Raw genomic sequence first — 24,612 nt, forward strand, 5'->3', positions numbered from 1 at the left:
CTGGTCCCAGTACCGACCCTTGAGGGACTCCGCTAGACACAGACCTCCAACTGGACTCTGTCCCATTGACCACCACTCTCTGGCTTCTTTCCTTCAGCCAGTTCCCAATCCACCTCACTACCCGATCATCCAGACCACACTTCCTCAGTTTAGCTGCGAGGATGCTGTGGGAGACAGTGTCAAACGCTTTACTGAAATCGAGATAGACCACATCCACAGCTTTACCATCATCTATCCACCGGGTTACGTCCTCATAAAAGGCTATCAAGTTGGTTAAGCATGACTTCCCCTTGGTGAAGCCATGCTGAGTGCCCCTAATGATCCCCCTATCCTTGATGTGCCTAGAGACAGCACCAAGGACAAGTTGTTCCATCACCTTTCCGGGGATGGAGGTGAGGCGAATACCTTCGTCGGTCAATTTTGGGTCACCTGTCCTGTCCGCTCCTCCCTGCAGGTGCTACCCTTCTGCGGCTCTTCACTTGTAATCAGTGAGGAATTTAGCAATGACCTTGGTTTCTCTAGGAGTAAGTACAGCAAGAGCCTTTCTGCGTACCATTCCTACTGGTGCCTCAGTGATAACTATAAACTTTGAGCGTTATCAGTCCTAGAAGCAGACACTGTCTGCAAAACATGCAGTTAGTTTCAGAAAGTGCAGTTACTTAGAAGAGACTTAGCTGAAAGTAAAAATCACTGAAAGGAAAATTGGCCTGGTTTAGGCCAAACCAGGACAATAATGCAAGCATATAGACAAAACTATGCAATGTTGCATAAGCAACTTGGCAGGAAGTGTTAATGTTTTTATAGGAAAATTATAGAGGTTATAGTTTTCAGGAGACAACCTCTTGTATATCAAGTCTATTGATACACCCAGACAGTCAAATCTATTGCTAAATGCTGGAAATGATCCTTTGTTCATGGAATTAGAGATATTCTTACATGCAGAACTTTGGATGCTGAGTATATGCATGCCAACACATAAACACTATCACTTTTCTGCAGTATCAACTTCCCTTAGCTGAAGTGCTCCAACTCTGGTTTAACTTTCCATACATTCTGAGCTAACTTCTCTCTTGGGCATCTTTTGCATTTTCTTGAAGAGAAGTGTGCAATGACAGTGTCCTGGTTTGGACTAGAACAGAACCAATTTTCCTTTCAGAGATTTTTCCTTTCAGTTAAGTTTTGTCTAAGTAACTGCACTTTCTGAAGCTGACTACATGTTTTTCAGACAGTGTCTGCTTCTAGGACTGATAACGCTCAAAGTTTATAGTTATTACTAAGGTAATGGTAGGAATGGTATGCAGAAAGGCTCCTGCTTATACTTATTCCTAGAGAAACCAAGGTCACTGCTAAATTCCTCATGGTCCACAAATGAAGGGCCATAGAAGAGTCGCATCTCTGGGGAGGAGCAGACAGGACAGGTGACCCAAAATTGACCAACAAGGTATTCCATCCCATACACATCATTCTCAGTTTAAAGCTGAGGGATCACAAGGGTCGTCCTCACTTCTGCTATGGCCAGCGTCCGAAGAGGACTGTCCATTTTTCTCCTGCCTTCCATCCCAATCTGTGTGTTCCTGAATCCAGTTCCCATCTGTCGCTGAGTCTGGGCCTTCCTGGAGCCTGCCCTGCAGTGCCAGTGGTGACGTGACTGTCATTGGGGGGCACTCAATCTTGATTTTGTATATATTTGTATATATTTCATGATTTTCATTGTTGTTGTTATACTCTTTTTCATTGTTATAGTTTATTAAAGCTGTTTGAACTTTCCAACCGGTAAGTCTCTCTTCCTTTTCTCTTTTCCTTTCCCTTCTGGGGGAAGGAAAGGGTTAATAGAGAGCATCTGCCATCCATTTAATAGCCAGCCCAGCTTTAAACCTTGACAGACAGAATTACCAGTTCAGTAACAGGAAATTCTATCAGAATCTATCCTATTAAATTTTATTGAGTAGAACAGGTTGGTACATCAAAAGGAGAAAATTCCCTCAAAACTATTTGTAAAGAGTGGAAACTTGAATAGATGACATGTCAATACTCACATATTTGTCAATCCTCACATTCATTTTAGTGGAAGAGACAAAATCAGCATCTTCTTTATTTTTCTCGTATGTCTTGCCAAAGAGACAAGTGATGTAAATATTCATCATTGTCACGGTTTAAAGCTGGGCTGGCTATTAAACCTGCGGCAGATGCTCTCTGTTATCCCCCCCCCTCCCCCCAGAGGGAAAGGGAAAGGGAAAAGGGAGAGAGACTTCTGGGTTGGAAAATTAAAACAGTTTTAATAAACTATAATAATGAAAAAGAGAATAATAATAATAATAGAAATAATCAAATATATACAAATATATATACAAAACCAAGATTGAGCTCCCCTGAAGTCAGCCACGTCACCACCGGCACTGCAGGGCAGGCTCCGGGAAGGCCCAGGCTGGGCCTAGCGATGGTCGAGAGCTGGATTCAGGAACGCACGGATCGGGATCGGGGGCAGCAGGAAAACAGACGGAGTCCTCCCTGGACACCGGCCATAGCAGAAAGAGAGCGAGACCCTCGTGATCCCCCCGCTTTATACTGAGAATGACGTGTATGGGATGGAATACCCTCGTTGGTCAATTTTGGGTCACCTGCCCTGTCCGCTCCCCCCTGCAGCTGCGACCCCCCTTCGGCTCTTCACTCATAAGCAGTGAGGAATTCAGCAGTGACCTTAGTTTCTCTCAAGAACAAGTACAGCAAGAGCCTTTCTGCACAACATCCCTACCGGTGCCTCAGCGATAACTACAAACTTCGAGCGTTATCAGTCCTGGAAGCAGACACTGTCTGCGAAAACATGCAGTTAGTTTCAGAAAGTGCAGTTACTTAGAGGAGACTTAGCTGAAAGTAAAAATCACTGAAAGGAAAATCGGCCTGGTTTAGGCCAAACCAGGACATTCCACCCCTTATTCCATACCATTCATGTCATACTCAGATCACCACTAACTTTTCATTTTAAAATATATACAGATAACATTAGTTTATGATTCATCTCTATACAGAAAAAAAAGTTCATCAAGTTCATTTAGTTCAGGATTGTGGGTTTCCATCTGGCTAGGAGTCTCCCAGGGTAGGAGAGATGGTATGAGCTTTGTCACAGTTCGTGCCCACGGGTTGCAGGTTAAAGATGTCAGTCTCGAGGAGGTTACTGGATGCCACTTGCAGCTAGCTCCAATCTCATCACCACTGCTTCAACCTGAAAGACACTTATGAACACTGTTAGTATTATGCAGCAATTAACATCATGCAGTTCAGAATTAAGTATTCTCACCCAAGATCAGATCACCTTCAGGGACACATCGGACTCCACCATCCTGCAGCGTTACCCACCAAGTACATCCAGGTCCTTGAGCAAAAGCAATCCCATGAATGGGTTTACCTTTGCCCATAGCAGGAAGAACCCAGACAGTTTTTCCCAACAGACTCCTTTCATGAACCACAGGGACTTTATCCCCTTCTACTGTATGTAAAAGGTCTGACTGAGCAGGGCCAGCTCGGTTGATAGATCCTCTGGTGTTGACTAGCCAGGTAGCTTGTGCCAAATGCTTATCCCAGTTTTTAAAGGTTCCACCCCCCATTGCTTTTAGGGTAGTTTTTAACAGCCCATTATACCGTTCAACTTTCCCAGATGCTGGTGCATGATAGGGGATGTGATATACCCATTCGATGCCATGCTCTTTGGCCCAGTTATCTATGAGACTGTTTTTGAAATGAGTACCATTGTCCGACTCAATTCTCTCTGGTGTGCCATGTCGCCACAAGATTTGCTTTTCGAGGCCCAGGATAGTGTTCCGGGCAGTGGCATGGGGCACAGGGTATGTTTCCAGCCATCCGGTGGTCGCCTCCACCATGGTAAGCACATAACGTTTACCCTGGCAGGTTTGAGCGAGTGTGATGTAGTCAATTTGCCAGGCCTCCCCATATTTATATTTCAACCACCGTCCCCCATACCACAGAGGTTTTAACCGTTTGGCTTGCTTAATTGTGGCGCATGTTTCACAATCATGGATAACCTGCGCAATAGAGTCCATGGTTAAGTCCACCCCTCAGTTACGAGCCCATCTGTATGTTGCATCTCTCCCTTGATGACCTGAAGTGTCATGAGCCCACCGAGCTAAAAATAGTTCACCTTTATGTTCCCAGTCCAAATCTATTTGGAACACTTTAGCAGCCTGATCCGCTTGTTGGTTGTTTCGATGTTCCTCAGTTGCCCGACTTTTAGGTACGTGAGCATCTACGTGACGTACCTTCATGACTAGTTTCTCTAGCCGAGCAGCAATATCTTGCCACAGTTCAGCAGCCCAAATATAGGTTTACCTTTACGCTGCCAGTTGCTTCGCTTCCACTGCTTTAACCACCCCCACAAGGCATTTGCCACCATCCATGAGTCAGTATAAAGATACAGCCTTGGCCACTTTTCTCGTTCAGCAATGTCTAAAGCCAGCTGGATGGCTTTTACCTCTGCAAATTGACTTGATTCACCTTGTCCTTCTGTGGCTTCTGTGACTCGTCGTATGGGACTCCATACAGCAGCTTTCCACTTCCGATGCTTTCCTACAAGACGGCAGGATCCATCGGTGAACAGGACATATTGCTTTTCATCCTCTGGTAGTTCATTATATGGTGGGGCTTCTTCAGCACATGTCACCTCCTTTTCTGGTGGCATTCCAAAGTCTTTGCCTTCTGGCCAGTCCATGATCACTTCTAAGATTCCTGGGCGATTAGGGTTTCCTATTCGAGCCCTCTGTGTAATTAATGCAATCCATTTACTCCATGTAGCATCAGTTGCATGATGAGTAGTAGGAACCTTACCCTTGAACATCCAGCCTAGTACTGGTAATCGGGGTGCCAGGAGAAGTTGTGCTTCAGTACCAATTACTTCTGAAGCAGCTCTAACTCCTTCATATGCTGCCAGTATCTCTTTTTCAGTTGGGGTGTAATTGGCCTCAGAGCCCTTGTATCCTCAACTCCAAAATCCTAGGGGTCGACCTCGAGTCTCCCCTGGCACTTTCTGCCAGAGGCTCCAGGTAGGACCATTGTCCCCAGCTGCGGTGTAGAGTACATTTTTAACATCTTGTCCCATACGGACTGGTCCAAGGGCTACTGCATGCACAATTTCTTGTTTAATCTCTTCAAAAGCCTGTTGTTGTTCAGGGCCCCACTGAAAATCATTTTTCTTTCTGGTCACCTGATAAAGAGGGCGTACAATCTGGCTGTAATCTGGAATATGCATTCTCCAGAAACCCACAACGCCTAAGAAGGCTTGTGTTTCCTTTTTGTTAGTTGGTGGGGACATAGCTGTTATTTTGTTGATCACCTCTATCGGGATCTGGCGACGCCCATCTTGCCATTTAATCCCTAAAAACTGGATCTCCCGGGCAGGCCCCTTGACCTTGCCTCTTTTTATGGCAAAACCAGCTTGCAGAAGAATTTGAATTATTTTCTCCCCTTTGTCAAAAACTTCTGCTGCTGTATCACCCCACACAATGATGTCATCAATATATTGCAAATGTTCTGGAGCTCCACCCTCTTCTAGTGCAGTCTGGATCAGTCCGTGGCAAATAGTAGGACTGTGTTTCCACCCCTGGGGCAGTCGATTCCAGGTGTACTGGATACCTCTCCAGGTAAAAGCAAACTGTGGCCTGCACTTTGGTGCCAAGGGAATAGAGAAAAATGCATTAGCAATGTCTATAGTGGCATACCACTTGGCTGCCTTTGACTCCAGTTCGTATTGAAGTTCTAGCATGTCTGGCACGGCAGCACTCAGCGGTGGTGTAACTTCATTTAGGCCACGATAGTCCACAGTTAATCTCCATTCTCCATTAGACTTTCGCACTGGCCATATAGGACTATTAAAGGGTGAGCGAGTCTTGCTAATCACTCCTTGATTTTCTAATTGTCTAATCAGTTTATGAATGGGGATCAGGGAGTCTCGATTGGTGCGATATTGTCGTCGGTGCACCGTGGCAGTAGCAATTGGCACCTGTTGTTCTTCAACTTTCAGCAACCCCACAACAGAAGGATCCTCTGAGAGGCCAGGCAAGGTAGACAGCTGTTTAATGTCCTCAGTCTCTACAGCTGCTATACCAAAGGCCCATCTATATCCTTTTGGGTCCTTAAAATACCCCTTCTTAAGTAGTCTATGCCAAGGATGCATGGAGCATCTGGACCAGTCACAATGGGGTGCTTTTTCCATTCATTTTCAGTTAGGCTTACTTCGGCCTCCAATACAGATAACTCTTGAGATCCCCCTGTTATTCCCGAGATACTGACAGATTCTGTCCCTTTATGATTCGATGGCATGAGGGTGCACTGTGCACCAGTGTCTACCAGGGCTCGATACTTTTGTGGTTCTAATGTGCCAGGCCATCGAATCCACACAGTCCAATAAATCCGGTTATCCCTCTCCTCCTCCTGGCTAGAGGCAGGGCCCCTCTAATTAAAGATTGGATTCGTGCAGCTCACGGGGACTGGACCTTCATTTCCCCTATTCACTCTTGGAAAAAAGGGATTTGAGGCCCATCTACCCTGACTGGGGTCCTGCTCATTGGTAACTGGAGCAGCCATCCTCCTAGGAAAATTCTCACTGGTATTTCTGTTAGCTTGCAACTCACGTACTCGTGCCTGTAGGGTACTGGTAGGTTGTCCATGCCATCTGTTCATGTCCTCCCCATAATCACGCAGGGTAAACCACAGGATACCTCGTGACGTGTTCCGTTTCCTTTGAGCCGGTCCAGTAGGAGGGCATTTCCTCCTAAAGGCTGCAACATGGGCCTGTGTAGGTAGAGATTCAAGTTGATTCTCGATCCTGGACAGTTTGTCTGACAGTTGTTTAAATGAGTCCTTGTTCTCCTTAGTCAGTTTTTCCACAGCCGAGACACGGGCCTGCAGTGGGGAAGAAATACTATCTTCATACTGTCGCATATAGTTAGCCATTTCGCCCACACTAGGTCGTGCCATAGCATCTTCTCCCCAGACTAATATTGACAATGTATGGGCATGTGTTGGTGGAGCACTCTTCACAACCTTCCGGAACATGGATCGGTTGCATTCCACTTCATCAGGATTTACAGGATCTACAATTTCCCGTGGGTGTCTATAAATGATCTCTTGCACAGCTAGTTCTCTAAGGTAGTTAATACCTTTTTCTATAGTGGTCCAGTTGCTTAGGTGGCTCAGAACATCATCTTTATAGGGATACCTGCTCTTTACAGCTGACAAGAGTCGCCTCCAGAGACTGATAGTGTTCGACCTTCTTGGAAGCATCTTATCAATACCACCATCTCTGGACAGGGATCCCAACTGTCTGGCTTCTCTACCATCCAATTCTATGCTATCTGCCCCATTATCCCAGCATCGGAGCAACCAGGTAATAATTGGCTCATCGTCATAACGACTAAAATCTTTTCTTATATTTCGCACTTCTTTCAGGGATAAGGAGTGGTAGGTTATCTCTACTTCCGAGTCCGAGTCCTCCTGTGATTGTTCTGCTTTAGAAGGACCTTTCTTGTCCTTCTTGTGTAATGGGTCTTCTTTAAAAAGATGATCAAGGAAACCCCCCTCTGTGTCAGGCCCTGACTCTGACTGAGAAGGGCCCTCACCTGGGTCCTGTGCTGGCTCTGCCTTAGAAGCCTCTGAGTCATCATCCTTCACTTTACTAGCTGATTTCTTTCGGTGTTTTCTCCTGGTTACAGGGGCAGCATGATACCTACCGCTGTTGCTGCACTGACATCTAATCACATAGCACACCAGTAACACATTCAGGACACACGAAAATAACGACATGCCCTGTTCGAATTTTGCAGGAATCAGCTTGGCAAAAAAGGAGCAGATACTATCAAAATCAGTTAAAAGACGCCCGGTGTGCGCAGCTACGGATTCGCGATTAAAGCTGCCCATCATTGTATCATAGAGATAAGAGATCGGAATAATGACTGCCCAGTTTATCACGACATAAATCAGTATCAAAACCCATACCGAAACGACACATTTTGACCAGCACGCCCTGTTAAACCACATGTAAGCACTAACACACAGCGCATACGGCAAGTAAGGTATGATTACACTTAACTGTAAAACAAGCTTTATAAAGAAAAGAGGCAACACAAGGTTCACAAATGACATTACCATCTTCGCTATCTGTTTTAATTTCCAACCCCTCGTAAATCTCAAAGGAAGAAATCTGATACTCTCTTGGCTGAGCTCTCCGGATCTCCTCCCACTGGAGCTGGGATTCAACTTATCAGAGCAACCTGTCGGAGCTTCTCTCAAGCCCCACGTTGGGCGCCAATAAATCTGTCACGGTTTAAAGCTGGGCTGGCTATTAAACCTGCGGCAGATGCTCTCTGTTATCCCCCCCTCCCCCCAGAGGGAAAGGGAAAGGGAAAAGGGAGAGAGACTTCTGGGTTGGAAAATTAAAACAGTTTTAATAAACTATAATAATGAAAAAGAGAATAATAATAATAATAGAAATAATCAAATATATACAAATATATATACAAAACCAAGACTAGAGCTCCCCTGAAGTCAGCCACGTCACCACCGGCACTGCAGGGCAGGCTCCGGGAAGGCCCAGGCTGGGCCTAGCGATGGTCGAGAGCTGGATTCAGGAACGCACGGATCGGGATCGGGGGCAGCAGGAAAACAGACGGAGTCCTCCCTGGACACCGGCCATAGCAGAAAGAGAGCGAGACCCTCGTGATCCCCCCGCTTTATACTGAGAATGACGTGTATGGGATGGAATACCCTCGTTGGTCAATTTTGGGTCACCTGCCCTGTCCGCTCCCCCCTGCAGCTGCGACCCCCCTTCGGCTCTTCACTCGTAAGCAGTGAGGAATTCAGCAGTGACCTTGGTTTCTCTCAAGAACAAGTACAGCAAGAGCCTTTCTGCACAACATCCCTACCGGTGCCTCAGTGATAACTACAAACTTCGAGCGTTATCAGTCCTGGAAGCAGACACTGTCTGCGAAAACATGCAGTTAGTTTCAGAAAGTGCAGTTACTTAGAGGAGACTTAGCTGAAAGTAAAAATCACTGAAAGGAAAATCGGCCTGGTTTAGGCCAAACCAGGACAATCATCTTTTCCAATATTCAGTAAAGATCCTCACAAGAGCCCTCTTAAACAGTTTTCTTCATACAGATAGCTCAACCTGTTTGTAGCCTGACCCCATCTTCTTTGGGAAAAATTCTCTTTTCTTTCTAATTTTTTTTTAATTTGGGTCTGTCTTTATGGCTGTTAATGAACCCTGCTTTCCTTGTTTACAGAAGGAATTCTACTGAAGTTCTGAAGACTGCTCTCCTGAGCAAGTGGAGGAGGATTTGCCTTTATTTGCAAGTATACTTTTCCAAAAACAATTGATTTACACTTTGCTTACAATTTCTTTACATGCTATTTTTTAAATGGAACAAATGGAATGAGAAGAAATACAGCTTTTGAATTTTTTTATATCAAAAAAGGAGCAAAACTCCATCAGATGAGGATGAAGAAGAGAAACCTGAACATGTTTAACAATGAAATAACTACCTCTTGCTTTTTCTATTAAAAAAAGAAGTGTGGATTGATACAGACAAGCATTTACAATTAACTGATGCAAACTGACAGATTGTTGTTAGTTTCTCTTCCCCACACCATTTTTCATTTTGGATGGTTGCCATTTTTGCCAGTTACATCACCTATAGATTCTTCTTCTAATGATTTGTTTAATTCTACAATACTTTTCTACTTCCTTTGCAGTTTCTTTGTCAGGAATTAGCAACATTGATCGAACGTTTCAAAATTATCTGAGTTTGTACTCAGATAATCTCTTAAATGGAATAACAAAAAGAGCACTTCAATGCTAACACTCTGTGACTGTAAGCAAGCTGGTGAGAAGGGATTTCTTTTTTACCTGTGACTTCATTAGTGAATCTGAACTTTAAATGAGTTGTTAGGTAAGATAGACAGTTCCAAGTCAAGGCTGTATACAAAATCTGGTTTATTGTTATTTCAAAGAGCGTCCTCATAATAATGTTTTGCCTGTATCTCTTGCTCAGCTTGTTTTGAGGATGTAGTGCCTTGATTTAACTGCCTGGAAAGGTCCACTCTGGAAATCCATTAAAAAACATCAGAATTCATATACAAAGTCACAGCTCAACCCCAAGAGAGTCATCAAAATACTACTGTTGTTAAAGGCCTGCTCTCGTTGCTGCTCTGTATGAGAGTGGACTATGCAGTTATTAGGATTCTGCTAAGCTAGTATTTCCTTACTTAACCACAAGAAAAAAGCAATGAAGGATATTTTCTTTTGTTTTTATTAGACTTCATAGACCATATGTCCAGCCTGACTCCCATGGATGTCAATAACAAAAAGAGACAATGGTTTTGATGGAATCAAATTCAGCTGTCAAGACTTCAGTGAAAATCAGCAGTGAGACAAACTTGCTACCCTTCTTATTCATAATCCATATGGCCATATACAGAAATTGGCATTTGTGACTACATACTGCATTGCCTTTCCCCATCCACTGTCTTTTCTGTATGTTCAGACTGAAAGTTCTTAGTCTGGGGATTCTCAAATTTCTTACTAATGCTTTGAACCTGTGGTGATCAGTCAGCTTCCTGTGCATCTCTGTCGTGGAACACCACCCCGAGATCCTGCCCACTATTTGTTGCGGAGGAGTGTTTAGATAAAAGTACGACTTAACAGAGTCTGATGGCAAGGTTCACTCTATTACTTATTACATGGAGGAAACATACAGAGGGAAAATCGGGTTAGAATCACACCCGATTCTCTATATCACTTAGCTAAGATTTCAAAGTTTCATTATGCTTATTCTCACTTCACTTACCTTCCATCTGGGCATCAGGTGTTAGTTTGCTCCAAAGTTCGAACCCTAGGTTTCCCAAAGCAGACTCTCAGGTATCGGATTTTATAAAATAATTTAATAGAGTGATACAGCAGCATGATCAGCTCGTGTCTCTAGAGAAGGGCTGAAGGGGAAAACAAAGAAATCCCTGGGCAATTATACCCTTACAGACTATTCACCTGCCCCTCATGCGATGGTTTGATCAAGTAGTAATATTTGGGTCTGGGGTCTTCTAGTTCCTCATTGGATTCCTTCACTGTCTTCAGACAGGCCATTATCATGTCTAGTTGCAGCTGCTGTTGATGATTTGTAGCCTTGAAGCCTCCTATCTTCTGATTTACGCTGGCTCTGGAGGCCCTGTTTTGACTAAGTAGGTACGTGTTCAGTAAACCTAAGTGGAAATTTACAGCTTGCAGCCTAAGGCTTCAGCAAATCTAGCTACTCATGCTAAGTAATGCTAAGCAAACAGCATACTAAATCACACAACATTATAACTCTAAAAGTGATTCATTCTATTGAAAACATACTTATTTAAGCTAAACAACTAATATCTCTTAACATTGAGAGGCATTCCTGCTAAAGGGGAGAGTTGCCTGGTGTTCAGTCCAGTTGCTGTCCAAGGAGAATTCAAATTGGGCTCATCCAGCGACCTGTCGTTGGTAAAAGATCTCATTGCTTCGAGGAGCAGCCTTGAGAGGCATCCTAGTGATACCAGATGGTTTAGTAAAAGTAGGCCTCAGAGTAGGCCCTAAAAGGCCTACTCTGTGTAACCTTTAGACAGAATCAATTTTCCTTTCAGTAATTTTCCATTCAGCTAAAATAACTTCACTTTCTGAAGCTAACTGCATGTTTTGCAGACAGTGTCTGCTTCTAGGACTGATAACGCTTAAAGTTATAGCTATCATCACTGACTCTTGCTTGTGCTTATTCTTAGGGAATCCAAGGTCCCTGTTAAATTCCTCACTAATTACAAAGAAGGGCCAAAGATAAACAAGACTGTGAACAACATCTTTGTAGTGTCTTAAATGACTCGATTCATAGCTCTGGCTCCAGGAGTAGAGATAAATCCTGTAAGAACCAGAACAGTATCTTTTCCTTGGAGCCACCTGCATGTGTCAACAGAAAGGCATCAACCACGCTTGTGCAGAAGCAGGGTTATACAGCGGACAGCATAACTGTGGGGGGATTATGACCATCAGAGACCACCCAAGACCCCTTCCCCAATTTAGTACGCATGCGCAAAGACATTACATAATGTATTAGCATATGCATAAGGTTTCTTGGAATAGGTGGGCTTTTTCCCGGGAATTGTATAAATATTCATTTTTCTATAATGTATATAATGAGTGTGCTTTTGTGCCTCGGTGGGCGTGTTAGGTGGAGCAATCCCCCATGTCCCTCGTCTGAATAAAGTAATGCCTGCTCATTAATGCTAAAACCTGGTATTAAGGAGTTTTATTCCTGATTTTGGTGACACTAGCTCAAGGGGAGATCATCGCCATTCAGCCACGCTGCCTAGCAGGGCGAGCTCAAAGGCGGCTCACTTAGGCTGTCATATTTATGGAATAAAGTGGTTAGCTCATAGTCAAATTGCATACAATGTGAAAGGTATGCATGAGACTCCTTGTACCCATAACTTATCGGTGTTCACTGTGTTGCTCTGCTTCTTTTTGGGTACCCGAGAAGGGCATTAATGGAGACTCTAAGCTGCAAATCACAATAAATAAGAACAAGGATGGATCAAAAAATGTGGCAAAAATGCTTCTATAATAAAAATGCCAGAACACTGAAGCTGTTCACGAGAAATTCTAGTATAACAATCATGAAGATGAATTTAGGGTATAAAGAAGAATGTGAGATGAGGCGGTGGTAGCAGAAAGTAAGCAATTGCAGAAGAGGTACAGGAATGAGGAAACCAAAGGGATTAGAGAAATACAAGTACAAGGATGGAAAAGATACAAGCAGTCTAAACCAATGATTATCCAGTACGGTAAAATCCTTTCCTGTCAAGAATATGATATATTGTCATGTTAAAAAATTATTTGAGAAATATGATCAGATGGAAATGTTTGTCTAGAAGTGCAAATATTCTCCTAAAATGCTGTAGTTTAAATAACAGCAATAAAGGAGAAAAGTCTATAATAGAAACAGGCTATTTAGTAGAGTTTATTTAAACTCCAGTCATAGTATTCAAAATATGACTAACTGTTGTTTACAGTTTTCTGTATAAGTTAAATATTTGTAATATTTGTCCCACTGAGAAAGTGTACAGTGAAGAAAGATGATTAATCCTCATTTATCTATATTTTACATAAATATTCCTGAGGCTTTAACTAGTGTAATAGTTTATAAAATATCCTGGCAGAATTTTGACCATCAGAGCATTTAAACAAAAAATGAAGTTGAGCTATAAGAAACAGACTGTATAATTGTATATGAATATTGCCTTAGCATCCCTTTGTCCCAGTGCACTTTAAAGCTTTCCTGTGTGAGGAAGCCAAAAGTAGTTATAAGCCACCTTTATGTATCCCCTATTCCAAACTGCCATTATAATAGTATGCAGTGATATTCTGAAGATATAGTTCGCAAACTACAATGTTTATCTATATAGAACTCCTACACTTAATTAAAAAACCCCTATAGCTTATTTTGGGGACAACTCCATTACAGTAATTTAAAATTGAAGACATATGGGCCTAAGACAGTGCAAACAAGAACAGCTGATGAACTTCAGCAACCAATTTTTATATGTACATCTATTTCAAAATATTTGATCATAGATTATTTAGTATCCAGCCCAGATCTGAGGAAAGGGGAGTTTCGAGACTGTTTTAAATATAACAGAAATATTACTTTAAGCTATGCTCCATGCTTGTAGTGTTTATTTTAAACTCCTATTGATTACTCATTTTCCTCTATTGTAAGTCATTTGTCCTCTTACAGAAAGTTCAGCAAAGTCCATAAAAAAACAGCTGTTTCTTCAGCCAAACCAAGTATGAACTACTTTCCAGATTTATGAACCTAATGGAAATTATTTTGGTGGTAGTGGCAACTAATGTTTTAAACAAACAAAGTTTTGGTGCTCTAGTCTGCAGGAAAATTTAGAGTCAGTTTACAAAGAGACAATTATGCCTTAGCTGATCCTGGACTGTATGCATTCCAAAGGAAAACACCAAGGAATACTTTACAGCTGTTACATCCCTCCTGTCTCTCTCTTTATCGCTCTTTTTCACTCTTATCTCTACTTTCTTCCACTTGCAGGGAAAGCATCTATTCCAAAACAGATGACCGGTTATACTCTGAAAAGTATGAGTTTTCTGTGATTTGGGGTTTAATTCTACTTGTTAAGAAAATAGATTAAGTTCAAAATTAATTATTTGATCCAAATAAAACAAACATTAATTTGACTGAAATATTACACACCAAAAAAATGGGAGGCACAGCAATACGATAACAAAAACCCAAAACTTGTAAAAACTAGTGTGGTAAGGATAAGTTTTCCTTTTCCATATATGTAAGAAATGTGGGTAAATGGGACTACATGATATATGGCATTCACTGTGCAGGCTTCAGTTTTCCACATTATGTTTAGAAAGGAATGGGTTAAACTCTTGACTTGGGCTTATGCAAGGAGTCTGGGGTTATTTACACTTTTAAAACCCTGTTTTTTACAAACTTTCAAGAATTAAATAAGGTAATCATTGCAGGGGAAAAAAAAAAAATATTTTGGAAGACAACAGGAAGCCTCCAATACTGGACACTAATAATGAGCTGTCTCAAATAGGCTTCAGATAATATGTAACAGAAACCTTTTAAAACAAAGCGTAAGAAACTCAGATGCTGATAGGTGTTTTACAGACCTCAGAAATACCTGGGCATATATCTTAAAAACTTTCCTAATACAGCACTTGTCTCAAGAATTTTATTTCTGTATTTAGCTAACCAGTACATGATGCTTTGCTATAGAAAGGCTAACTTGCCTAACAGTTACTACAGGATGCCTTAGTTCCCCTTTGAGGGTAGATGCAGGGAGACCAGTGGATGTAGTCTACCTTGACCTTAGCAAGGTGTTTGACACAGTTTCCCATAACATCCTCGTGAGCAAGCTCAGGAAGTGTGAGGTAGAAGAATAGACAGTGAGATGGATTAAGAACTGGCTACACAATAGAGCCCAAAGAGTGGTAATCAATGGTGCCAAGTCCAGCTGGAGACCTGTAACTAGTGGAGTCCCCCAAGGATCAGTGCTGGATCCAGTCCTGTTCAACATCTTCATCAACGACCTTGATGAAGGGACAGAGTGTCTTCTCAGCAAGTTTGCTGATCACAGAATCACAGAATCACAGAATCAACCAGGTTGGAAGAGACCTCTGGGATCATCAAGTCCAACCATTGCCCTGACATCACCATGTCAACTAGACCATGGCACTAAGTGCCATGTCCAGTCTTTTCTTAAACACATCCAGAGATGGTGACTCCACCACCTCCCTGGGCAGCCCATTCCAATGTCTAATAACCCTTTCTGAAAAGAAATTCTTCCTAATGTCCAACCTGAACCTCCCCTGGCAAAGCTTGAGGCTATGTCCTCTTGTCCTATCGCTAGTTGCCCGGGAGAAGAGGCTGACTCCCACTTCACTACAACCTCCCTTCAGGTAGTTGTAGACTGCAATAAGGTCACCTCTGAGCCTCCTCTTCTCCAGGCTAAACAACTCCAGCTCCCTCAGCCGTTCCTCGTAGGTCATACCCTCCAGACCCTTCACCAGCTTGGTCGCCCTCCTCTGGACTCGCTTTTGTATTTCTAAACAAAGCCTTCATTTACTGAGTTTTTCCCCTCTAAATTTGATAAGTGCATTGTATTAGGTCTTGTTTCAGTAAACTGTTACTGAAGGAACTCAAAAACAGAAAGAAGAAAACTGGTATTTACTCAGTCTTTGAGGAGGAAGACATTTTCACTCTAAAGATATTGCTATAGGAATGTTTACAGGAAACTAGAAAAACTTGATTTTTCAATTAGCAAAATGTAAGTTGATAAGGGTATAGTCCTCCCTAAGTATTAGAGGATAAGTAGTAAACAACAGCAAAGAAAGAACACTTAAAAGATAATTTAAGTATATGAACAAATTGGTATTAGCTATCCAGGAATAAATTCAGGCTGAAAATTGGCAGAAACTTTCTATACATCAAAGGACAGAAGTCCCAGAAGAGCAAGAAATAAAACTTCTGAAAGATGGAGCTTGATACATATAATGGCTCAAAGAAAAATGTGGTTGCATGAGACAGCAACAGACTGGACAAATAGAACCAGGTGATCTTTTGGACTCCAGAATTCCTATTACTACTGATACTTAACTATGTTAAAAAAAATGGAAGGGATATAAATATCACACCAAGAAGATTTACAGATAATAGGAAATAAGGTGAAGTCTCAAGTACTAGTGAGGAGGAAGGGATAATAAAAGTACACCTGAAGAGGTCAGCACAACAACAGTCTGAGGATCAGCCTAAAAACTGAAGAAAGGAGTGGTAAATCTGAAGGAAGCTTAGCTGTGACACAGGTTTAAAAAGTAGTTGCACAAAAAGCCTAGGCCTACATCCTTAGAGTTGTTACATTACAGGGAGGGGAAATCACTCTTACATAGATAATAAGGAATCTCACCTTTACACTGACATGACACCAGTAGGCATTTCAAAAAGAGATATCAGTGCATCACTGTGCATTTATTCTTGAAATGGGATAAAAGTTGGTTATTGTCTTTTTCCCATTTTTCTGACACAGATTTTCTAAGTTGAACTTCAAATCAAGATAAAAGTAGAATTTAAAGTTGTATTTTTAAACTTTCCTTACTATGGCATGATGTACTGGTTTTGGCTGGGATAGAGTTAATTTTCTTCATAGTAGCTCGTATGGTGCCATGTTTTAGATTTGTGACCACAACAGTCCTTTTTGGTGCCCTACATGGGACTTGAAGGGTTTGAGATAACAACAGATGTGATTGGATATATAACTAATATCACACCTAGTTCTGGGTGAACACCACCAGTGTTATTAAATCTAAACTCGAAAAGCCCAAATAGCAGTAATACAGTAATAGCGCAGAAGTCCCAAACAGCCATATGTGAAGTACTTCAAAGAAGCCTGTTCCCAGCTAGGCCAATGACAACTCTGTGATTCTGCCTGTAAAGAAGCACTTATGCAAGTTATGGAAGTAATATCTATATAGATGCAGTTGCAGATGCATAGATGCAGTGCTGCTGGCACTGCAGACTGGCAGACAAAAGCTGAAACAAAGGACAGTATGACCTGCAGAATGAATACTAATAGCATGTGAGGTTTCCAGTTCCACTCCTTCTCCAGCCTGTGGTGAGCTCGCCAACATACATGCTGTCTTCAGCTTTTTTGCCTTGCAACATGCAAGTCTGACAAGGCCCCTAACTTCAATCACCTATTCCTGTTGCATTTCCCTAATCACGCTAAGTTTGTTACAGCCTCATCAGTGTTGTGAAGGTGTCCTGGTTTGGCCTAAACCAGGCCGATTTTCCTTTCAGTGATTTTTACTTTCAGCTAAGTCTCCTCTAAGTAACTGCACTTTCTGAAACTAACTGCATGTTTGCAGACAGTGTCTGCTTCCAGGACTGATAACGCTCGAAGTTTGTAGTTATCGCTGAGGTACCGGTAGGGATGTTGTGCAGAAAGGCTCTTGCTGTACTTATTCTTAGAGAAACCAAGGTCACTGCTGAATTCCTCACTGCTTACAAGTGAAAAGCCGAAGGGGGGTCGCAGCTGCAGGGGGGAGCGGACAGGGCAGGTGACCCAAAATTGACCAACGAGGGTATTCCATCCCACACACGTCATTCTCGGTATAAAGGGGGGGATCACGAGGGTCTCGCTCTCTTTCTGCTATGGCCGGTGTCCAAGGAGGACTCCGTCTGTTTTCCTGCTGTCCCCGATCCCAATCCGTGCATCCCTGAATCCAGCTCTCGACCGTCGCTAGGCCCAGCCTGGGCCTTCCCGGAGCCTGCCCTGCAGTGCCAGTGGTGACGTGGCTGACTTCAGGGGAGCTCAATCTTGGTTTTGTATATATATTTGTATATATTTGATTATTTCTATTATTATTATTATACTCTTTTTCATTATTATAGTTTATTAAAACTGTTTTAATTTTCCAACCCGGAAGTCTCTCTCCCTTTTCCCTTTCCCTTTCCCTCTGGGGGGAGGGGGGGGGATAACGGAGGGCATCTGCCACAGGTTTAATAGCTGGCCCAGCTTTAAACCGTGACAGAAGGCTACCCACACCTCATAATGTGCACTACTTTCCTTATTAATTGGATATTTCTCTTCCATAAAAAATGCATTTGTAATAGTTTTTCATTTTAAACCTCTTCCATGCTCACACAAAATTGTGTTCCATATCAGTCTAAAAGGACATCAGAGTGGCAGTGAGGTTGGTTAGTAATACATCTATTCTCATTCTTTCTGTGATCCAAGGAAAATGTAAACATCGTGGAACAGTGACATGATCTGGGCTGGATAAAAAATGACTATCACACCTGAATTGTTTCTATTCTATGCAAGAGAAGATCTGATCTCAGACATCAAAGATGATACATTATATTACATGTGTTTGGGTTTTTTTTAAACTGAAATAGCTAGCCAAATTCTGTATCCAGATGATTGTCTTGATTAGAAGAATGCTAGAAAAGAAAATCTTTATTGAGAATGCATAAAATCCTAGGGTTTTGGAAGACAGAAATACTCAAATGGCAGAAAACTCTTCTTTGCCACACCAACCAGCATTTACATTAAATGCTATTATTCCTCTTTCACTAAGAACAGAAGTTTTGAACAAGTCATCAGTAGACATGATTTCTGCAGTCTTTTTTTAGTAGAAGGTGTTAAAAGGTTTCATCTATAGGGAATCAGATGGTAGCCTTCCTTTGAAATTACAAAAAAACCCATGAGTTAGTAGGAACTTTATTCAGAGATATCTCTCAATTCTCCAATACCCAGTTGTCTTCTTTCATAAGTTGTATGAAAGGGTCAAGCGGAAAGACCTTTCTTCAATTACAGAAATGCTTAAATTGTAATATAGAAATTAAATATGGGAAAGCAGCAATAAGGATTATAGTATCATTTACTAACGGCTATGGGTTTTTTTGTGTTGTGGCTACCTATTACCATCCACTTGCACTGAAAGAAGAGTATTCATCTGGGTTTTTTGTGCAAAAGCTGATAAGGAGGTTAAAAGTATTGAGAAATAATATAGTAGGCTTAAAATTAGATTTTTGTTCTTGGGAGATGACACAAAATTAGAAATCTGTTATATTTGATAGTTCTTCACTAGAAAGTAGTGCAGCACTAGGACAGGTTGCCTGGGGAAGCTGTGGAATTTCCATCTTTGGAGTTTTTCAGGATTCAGCTAGAAAAAGCCAGTTGAAGCAGGAGGACAGACTAGGTGATTAGGCTAGATTAGATTTTGTTCTTGGGAGATGACACAACATTAGAAAACTTTACACTGTACATAGATGACTTTTTAGACAGGCATTTTGTATAATGTGAAATATCTCTGGAAAGAAGAAAGGTACTACAAGTGAATGGTGGTTATAAAGAATTTGGTTTTGCTCTGAAAAGCAGGAGCTGCACAAAGTTTTAATAAAAAAGAGCTGGTGGAAATTGGCATATTTGGTGGGTACAGAAATTGCGCTGCTTGTTTCTTACCCTGAAAAAGAGTTGTGGTGCCTTTATCCTATTGCATCTTCAACTAAAATGTTCAAACCCCATTAAGGATTTAGAAAGCAAGTACTATTTTTCCCAGTATTTTCCCTAAATTGCTTGTTTCCATGCATTCAGGCATTTATCAGTGTAAAGTTGGCTTTTTTTATAATACTTCGAAAATAAGCAAATAGAAGGGTTCTATATAATATCAAAGTGATTTGTATATAATTTTGTTGTGGGAACTTCTTAACTTTGATCCCGCATTGCCCTATTCTATTAAACTAAAATTTAGTCATATCATTAATATTTATTCTTCTTGGACAGACATGAAGTTCTGGGGTTTAAAATTTTTTGTTTGTTTGTTTGTTTCCTTTTGAATTTTAGTGAAAGATAATCCTCTGCATTCATAACTAAGCCAATTTATCCCTTAATGCCTCTTCAATTCAGATGCTTACCAGGCCTTGGTATCTATTAAAAGATAACTGGAGGACATTCCATTTGCCCTTGATCAACAGTATTCCTTAAGTGATCATAAAGCTTGGGAATTAAGGCATGTGTACATTAGGATTAGTAAAAGGTATAATAAATATAAGGGGCTTGAGAAAATCTGCAAAATTGGTTAGAACTATGGAAAAGGCTTCAAAATGAGTAAAAACTGAAATTTTAGTAGTCTTTAGTTCAGGAAGAAGAGATACAACTAGTTTCCAGAATAACAAAAGGTACAAGGATGTACATATTACTGTACACTTTAAAACAGTGCAAACAAAAAGGACTTAGAACCATTAAAGACAACATACGTAAATCTGTTTCCATCACAGGATGTACTAAAGTTGTGCAACTCATTCTGATGAGATATGATTGATGTCAAGAGCTTTGCATAATTAATTAACATGTATACATCTGTCTCATTAATGTATATTCCATCACAATAGATGCAATAAAAATACAGAAATATGAGCTGTCATGTAACTTGGCATGTTAACTTCCATGCGATGATATGTGGTCAGGTACTGCACTAGACACGCTTACTGCTTTAATCTGTCCATCTTCCTTTGAAAGTAGTTGTTAAAAAAAGATATCACACTGACCTGATACAGCAATTTCTGTCTGTGTACCAATATAACAAGATTTTAAAGAATTAACACAGTATGCTTGTGTGAAAGATATATAAAGACTATTTTCTTTCTCCCTTTCTCACTCTTGTAGCATTGCTGCATATACAGTCTTGTGTTCATACACTTTTTTTGGCATTAATGTCCACAGGATTAATAAAATAGTATCAGCCTTGCTTTTTAACTTATGATGAACCAAAATTAATTGGTCAATTGTAATTACAGATCATCTCCTCAGACAATATTTTTTAATAGCCATTAGACATCAGGAGTTGTTTTTCCAAAGTTTTAACAGTTGCAAAACCTGTTATATTTCTGGGGATGGAATCATAAAGCAAGTCTATTGGTTTGTAGACTTTTAATGAAAACATGTCAGTGCTGCCATCTTTTGGACATTCTTTAACAACTTATTACGGAAAACTAGGCTCTGATTAACAAGAACATTGTTCATGAGGGATGTTGGGAAAATGTTAAAGAAATAATTTAAAAAAACATCCTGCTGTGAACTTTGATTCCATTCTTCTTAGAAATGCATTCATGCTCACAAGTACACACACAGTTTTGTGAGTGTATAGTGGTCGCCCCATGTTAAATGCTGTGTACTTTGAAGAATAGTTTGTGACTTGAAATCTTATAACACATAGCAGTTACATTTTTCTGTGCTATTTAAAGAATATTACTGTGCTTGCAGCTATATGCTCTTTTAGTATTTAGTCATGCATTCCTCGGATGGAATTAATTTTACTTATGGAAAAACAATTTCCATGAGGGCATTTTAGATGTATTTGTCCTCTGTGTTTAAAGTATCTATTTGGGAGCCTGATTATTCAAAAATATATTTTCTCTCTGGGAGACTCAAAGGTGAACAGATCAGTCCAACCTGGAAAAAACCAAAACACACTGCTGTATCTGAGTGAAAAGAAAAATATCCTTCAGAGAAATGCTGGAAGCTCAGTTATATGACTTCCTAAAACTGGAATGGTGTGGCTCTGACTGGATCAGTGTTCAGAAAGAAAAATTTCTGCCTTCCCCTCTTGGGATTAAACTAGATCTCAATTTTTGGGCCTTGCTATAGACAGTACATTTATATTTCTGACAATGTGGGTGTTTCCTTCCTTTTTCAGCAAACAGCATTCCAGGAGAAAAAAAAAAATGGTAGAAAAATCAGTCAGATCAAACTTTGTAGATGCCAGATATAGTTCAGCAAATAGCTATCCCTAACAAACTGCTTTTGGGAGTGTACTAATATCCTACCAAAAAAACATGGAGAATATAACTGTATGGGTGTCTTCGTTTAGCCCGCACCCGGGGCTAAACAATAGCAGTTTTCCTATCACCCAATGTCCCTTCCCCCAATGAGGAAGGGAATTGGGAAAAAGAGAGGGAGACTCATGGGATGAAGTTAACCAGATTTAATGAAATGAAGAAAATCAATATAAATGACAACACAAAACAGACAGAAATATATTCATCCACAAATCACTGGCAAATTGCTCCAGGAATCACAACAACAGACAAGAAAATGTAAGAAGAGAAGTAAAAAACCCCCAGCTCTTCCCAGCAAACCCTCTCTTTTATAGTGAGCTTGATGTTAATGATATAGAATACACCTGTGGGCCAGCCTAGGTCAGCTGCCCTGGATTTAACTGCTGAGGGCCTTGATTACCATGTCTGGCCACAAACTGAAACCAAATCCTAGTGAAACCAGGACAATGGGTGTTTCCTGTGACAAGAAAACAATACCTCCTTACCCACCACTAAACCCTCACGCAATAAGAAGGAATTTGGTTCCTGTTGATATGCTGAGTCATGGTAGAGTGGCAGAAGGGCTCATAGTCGCCTTCCTCATGTGTTGCTGACTACAAGGGTATGGTGATCTGCTCTATATGGCAGTTACGGATTGTTATGGGTTTCACAGCATTGCAGTCTAGCACAAGTTTAGTTGTGGTGCCTTGCCTATCATCCTGAAATATCAGTACAATGTGTCTGACCTATTCATATCTATTGCTGCTACTAGCTGTCATTTTAGTATTTATATATTCATCATAATTTTTTGTCTGTCTTTGTAAACATACATCTTGAAATGGAAAAATTACCAAAACTTTTTGTGGTACTCTGACAACAAAATTAAAAAAAAAAAGATATATTCTGGCAATATAACTAGAAACAAGACAACATTTAATTTAAATAAAGAACTTTATTAACAATGTAAAACCTTTAATATCTTACAGTCTGAGATAATTCTGGCATGCCCTATAAGAGTTAATACTTAGTGATATGCAGACATCATGCTATAAATTCTTTTGGAAACAAAATGGGTTGATGTGCTTTACATTGTTTATTTTAATACACCTTTTAATAAATTATTTATTTTTTCCAAAAGCCTGTAGAGATACTATTGGTTTAAAAGGAAATCTGTTACTTCTATGAATTTACAGTATGTAGATATTATGATTTCTCTGTATTTACAAGTTCTAAATATTTTCATATATGGTTTGTGTATCATAAATTAAGATTTTTTTTCTATGAAACTTTTAAATCAAGATATAGTGGAAGACTAAATATGAATGAGAGCACAAAAAGCAACTGGAAATTTTGTGCAAATTCTGTTACAATATTGTTTAAATGTTTTAGAACTATAATACTTTTGCTGTTAAATAGTTTTCTATGCTGTAACAGACTGTTAGAATATGATCAAGTATTTTAATATGATACTAATAAGAGTACTGTACTATGCACAAACTTTTAGCTGTAGTTCAAATAAAAAAAAAACTTAAAAATTATCTATTATCCATAATTCATGTGTCTTTTCTCTGAGTGGTTGAAAGTAAGCATGGAAAACATACTTTAAAAAGTTTTAGAAACATCCTTAGTTATGCTAGATCTATTCCACAGCTGGTTCTTGATCACCATAACTTTAGACTATTAAAACCCTTATTTTGAAAAGGAGGATGGAGCAGAAGAGAAAAGCAATAGGCTAGTGTAGAAAATATACTTTACTACTTTTGATTATAATGTTTATTTTTTTCAATGGTCAAATGATAGTGGTTTAATCAAAGTTATGATTTTCTTGGCGTTTCTGTACCTAACCTTCTAACTTGAGACAAGACAACACAGTCCAAAGAATCTTCGCTTCCGTCTTCTTACTAATGGGTAAGGAGTCAAGTTTAGGAGGCTGCTATCATCTGTGATTGAAAAAAACCCACATTTTAATACAGCATGTACACATGCACACACACAAAAGACTTTATATCATTTATGTGTCCTAACAGCATCTACAAGATCAAGTAGTAGATCCCATTGTTCTAGGCATAGAGCAAATAATAAACTGATTTTTGTATATGAGAGTCTTAAAATGCTAATTATCAGGATCTCCATGATAATGCAATAGAAATTTTGGCAAGAAGAATACCAGTTCAATGATGAAACCTAAAGGAAATTACACCTTCAGTACTGGGAGACCTAAGCCAAAATATTCCTGCATGGATGAATAATAGGCTCCCAAATAAAACCTAAAGATAAGTAGTTTGAGATCTTGAAGACATGCAAGTTTGAAAATGTTGATCCTAAGGTTAAATTCTGGCTTAATTTAAAGATGAAAAAAATATTGAGTCTTAACTCCTTTCTGGCTGTCACTGAAATCAACAGCAAAACACTCACTCACTTAACTGAAAGCAGAATCAGGTCTTGTAAAGATCAGTTCATTCAATGGCATTCAGACATCTCATAATCATTCTCTTAAACCATGCCTGTAATTCTTATAAATGTAAAAATTACAGTCCAGACTGCTGGAACAGGCTTCCTAGAGAGGTAGTTGATGCCCCATGCCTGTCAGTGTTTAAGAGGCATTTGGACAATGCCCTTAATAACATGCTTTAACTTTTGGTCAGCCCTGAAGTGGTCAGGCAGTTGGACTAGATGG

General features: G+C 40.3%; 1 protein-coding gene across 2 annotated transcripts in view; it reads right to left on the reverse strand.

Annotated features, from left to right (window-relative positions):
- Positions 1-22,867: 22,867 nt before the first annotated feature.
- Positions 22,868-24,612, reverse strand: part of LOC137675755 (regulator of G-protein signaling 7-binding protein-like) — a 74,087-nt gene continuing 72,342 nt past the window's right edge. For both annotated transcript variants that reach the window (XM_068421971.1, XM_068421970.1), the window contains exon 6: positions 22,868-23,875. In XM_068421971.1, coding sequence (XP_068278072.1) covers positions 23,784-23,875 — 92 coding nt within the window. In that variant the 3' untranslated portion in view covers positions 22,868-23,783. The remainder of the gene's footprint in view (positions 23,876-24,612) is intronic.

Source organism: Nyctibius grandis, chromosome W, assembly GCF_013368605.1.
Source record: "Nyctibius grandis isolate bNycGra1 chromosome W, bNycGra1.pri, whole genome shotgun sequence".
In the NCBI taxonomy this organism is placed as follows: Eukaryota; Metazoa; Chordata; class Aves; order Nyctibiiformes; family Nyctibiidae; genus Nyctibius; species Nyctibius grandis.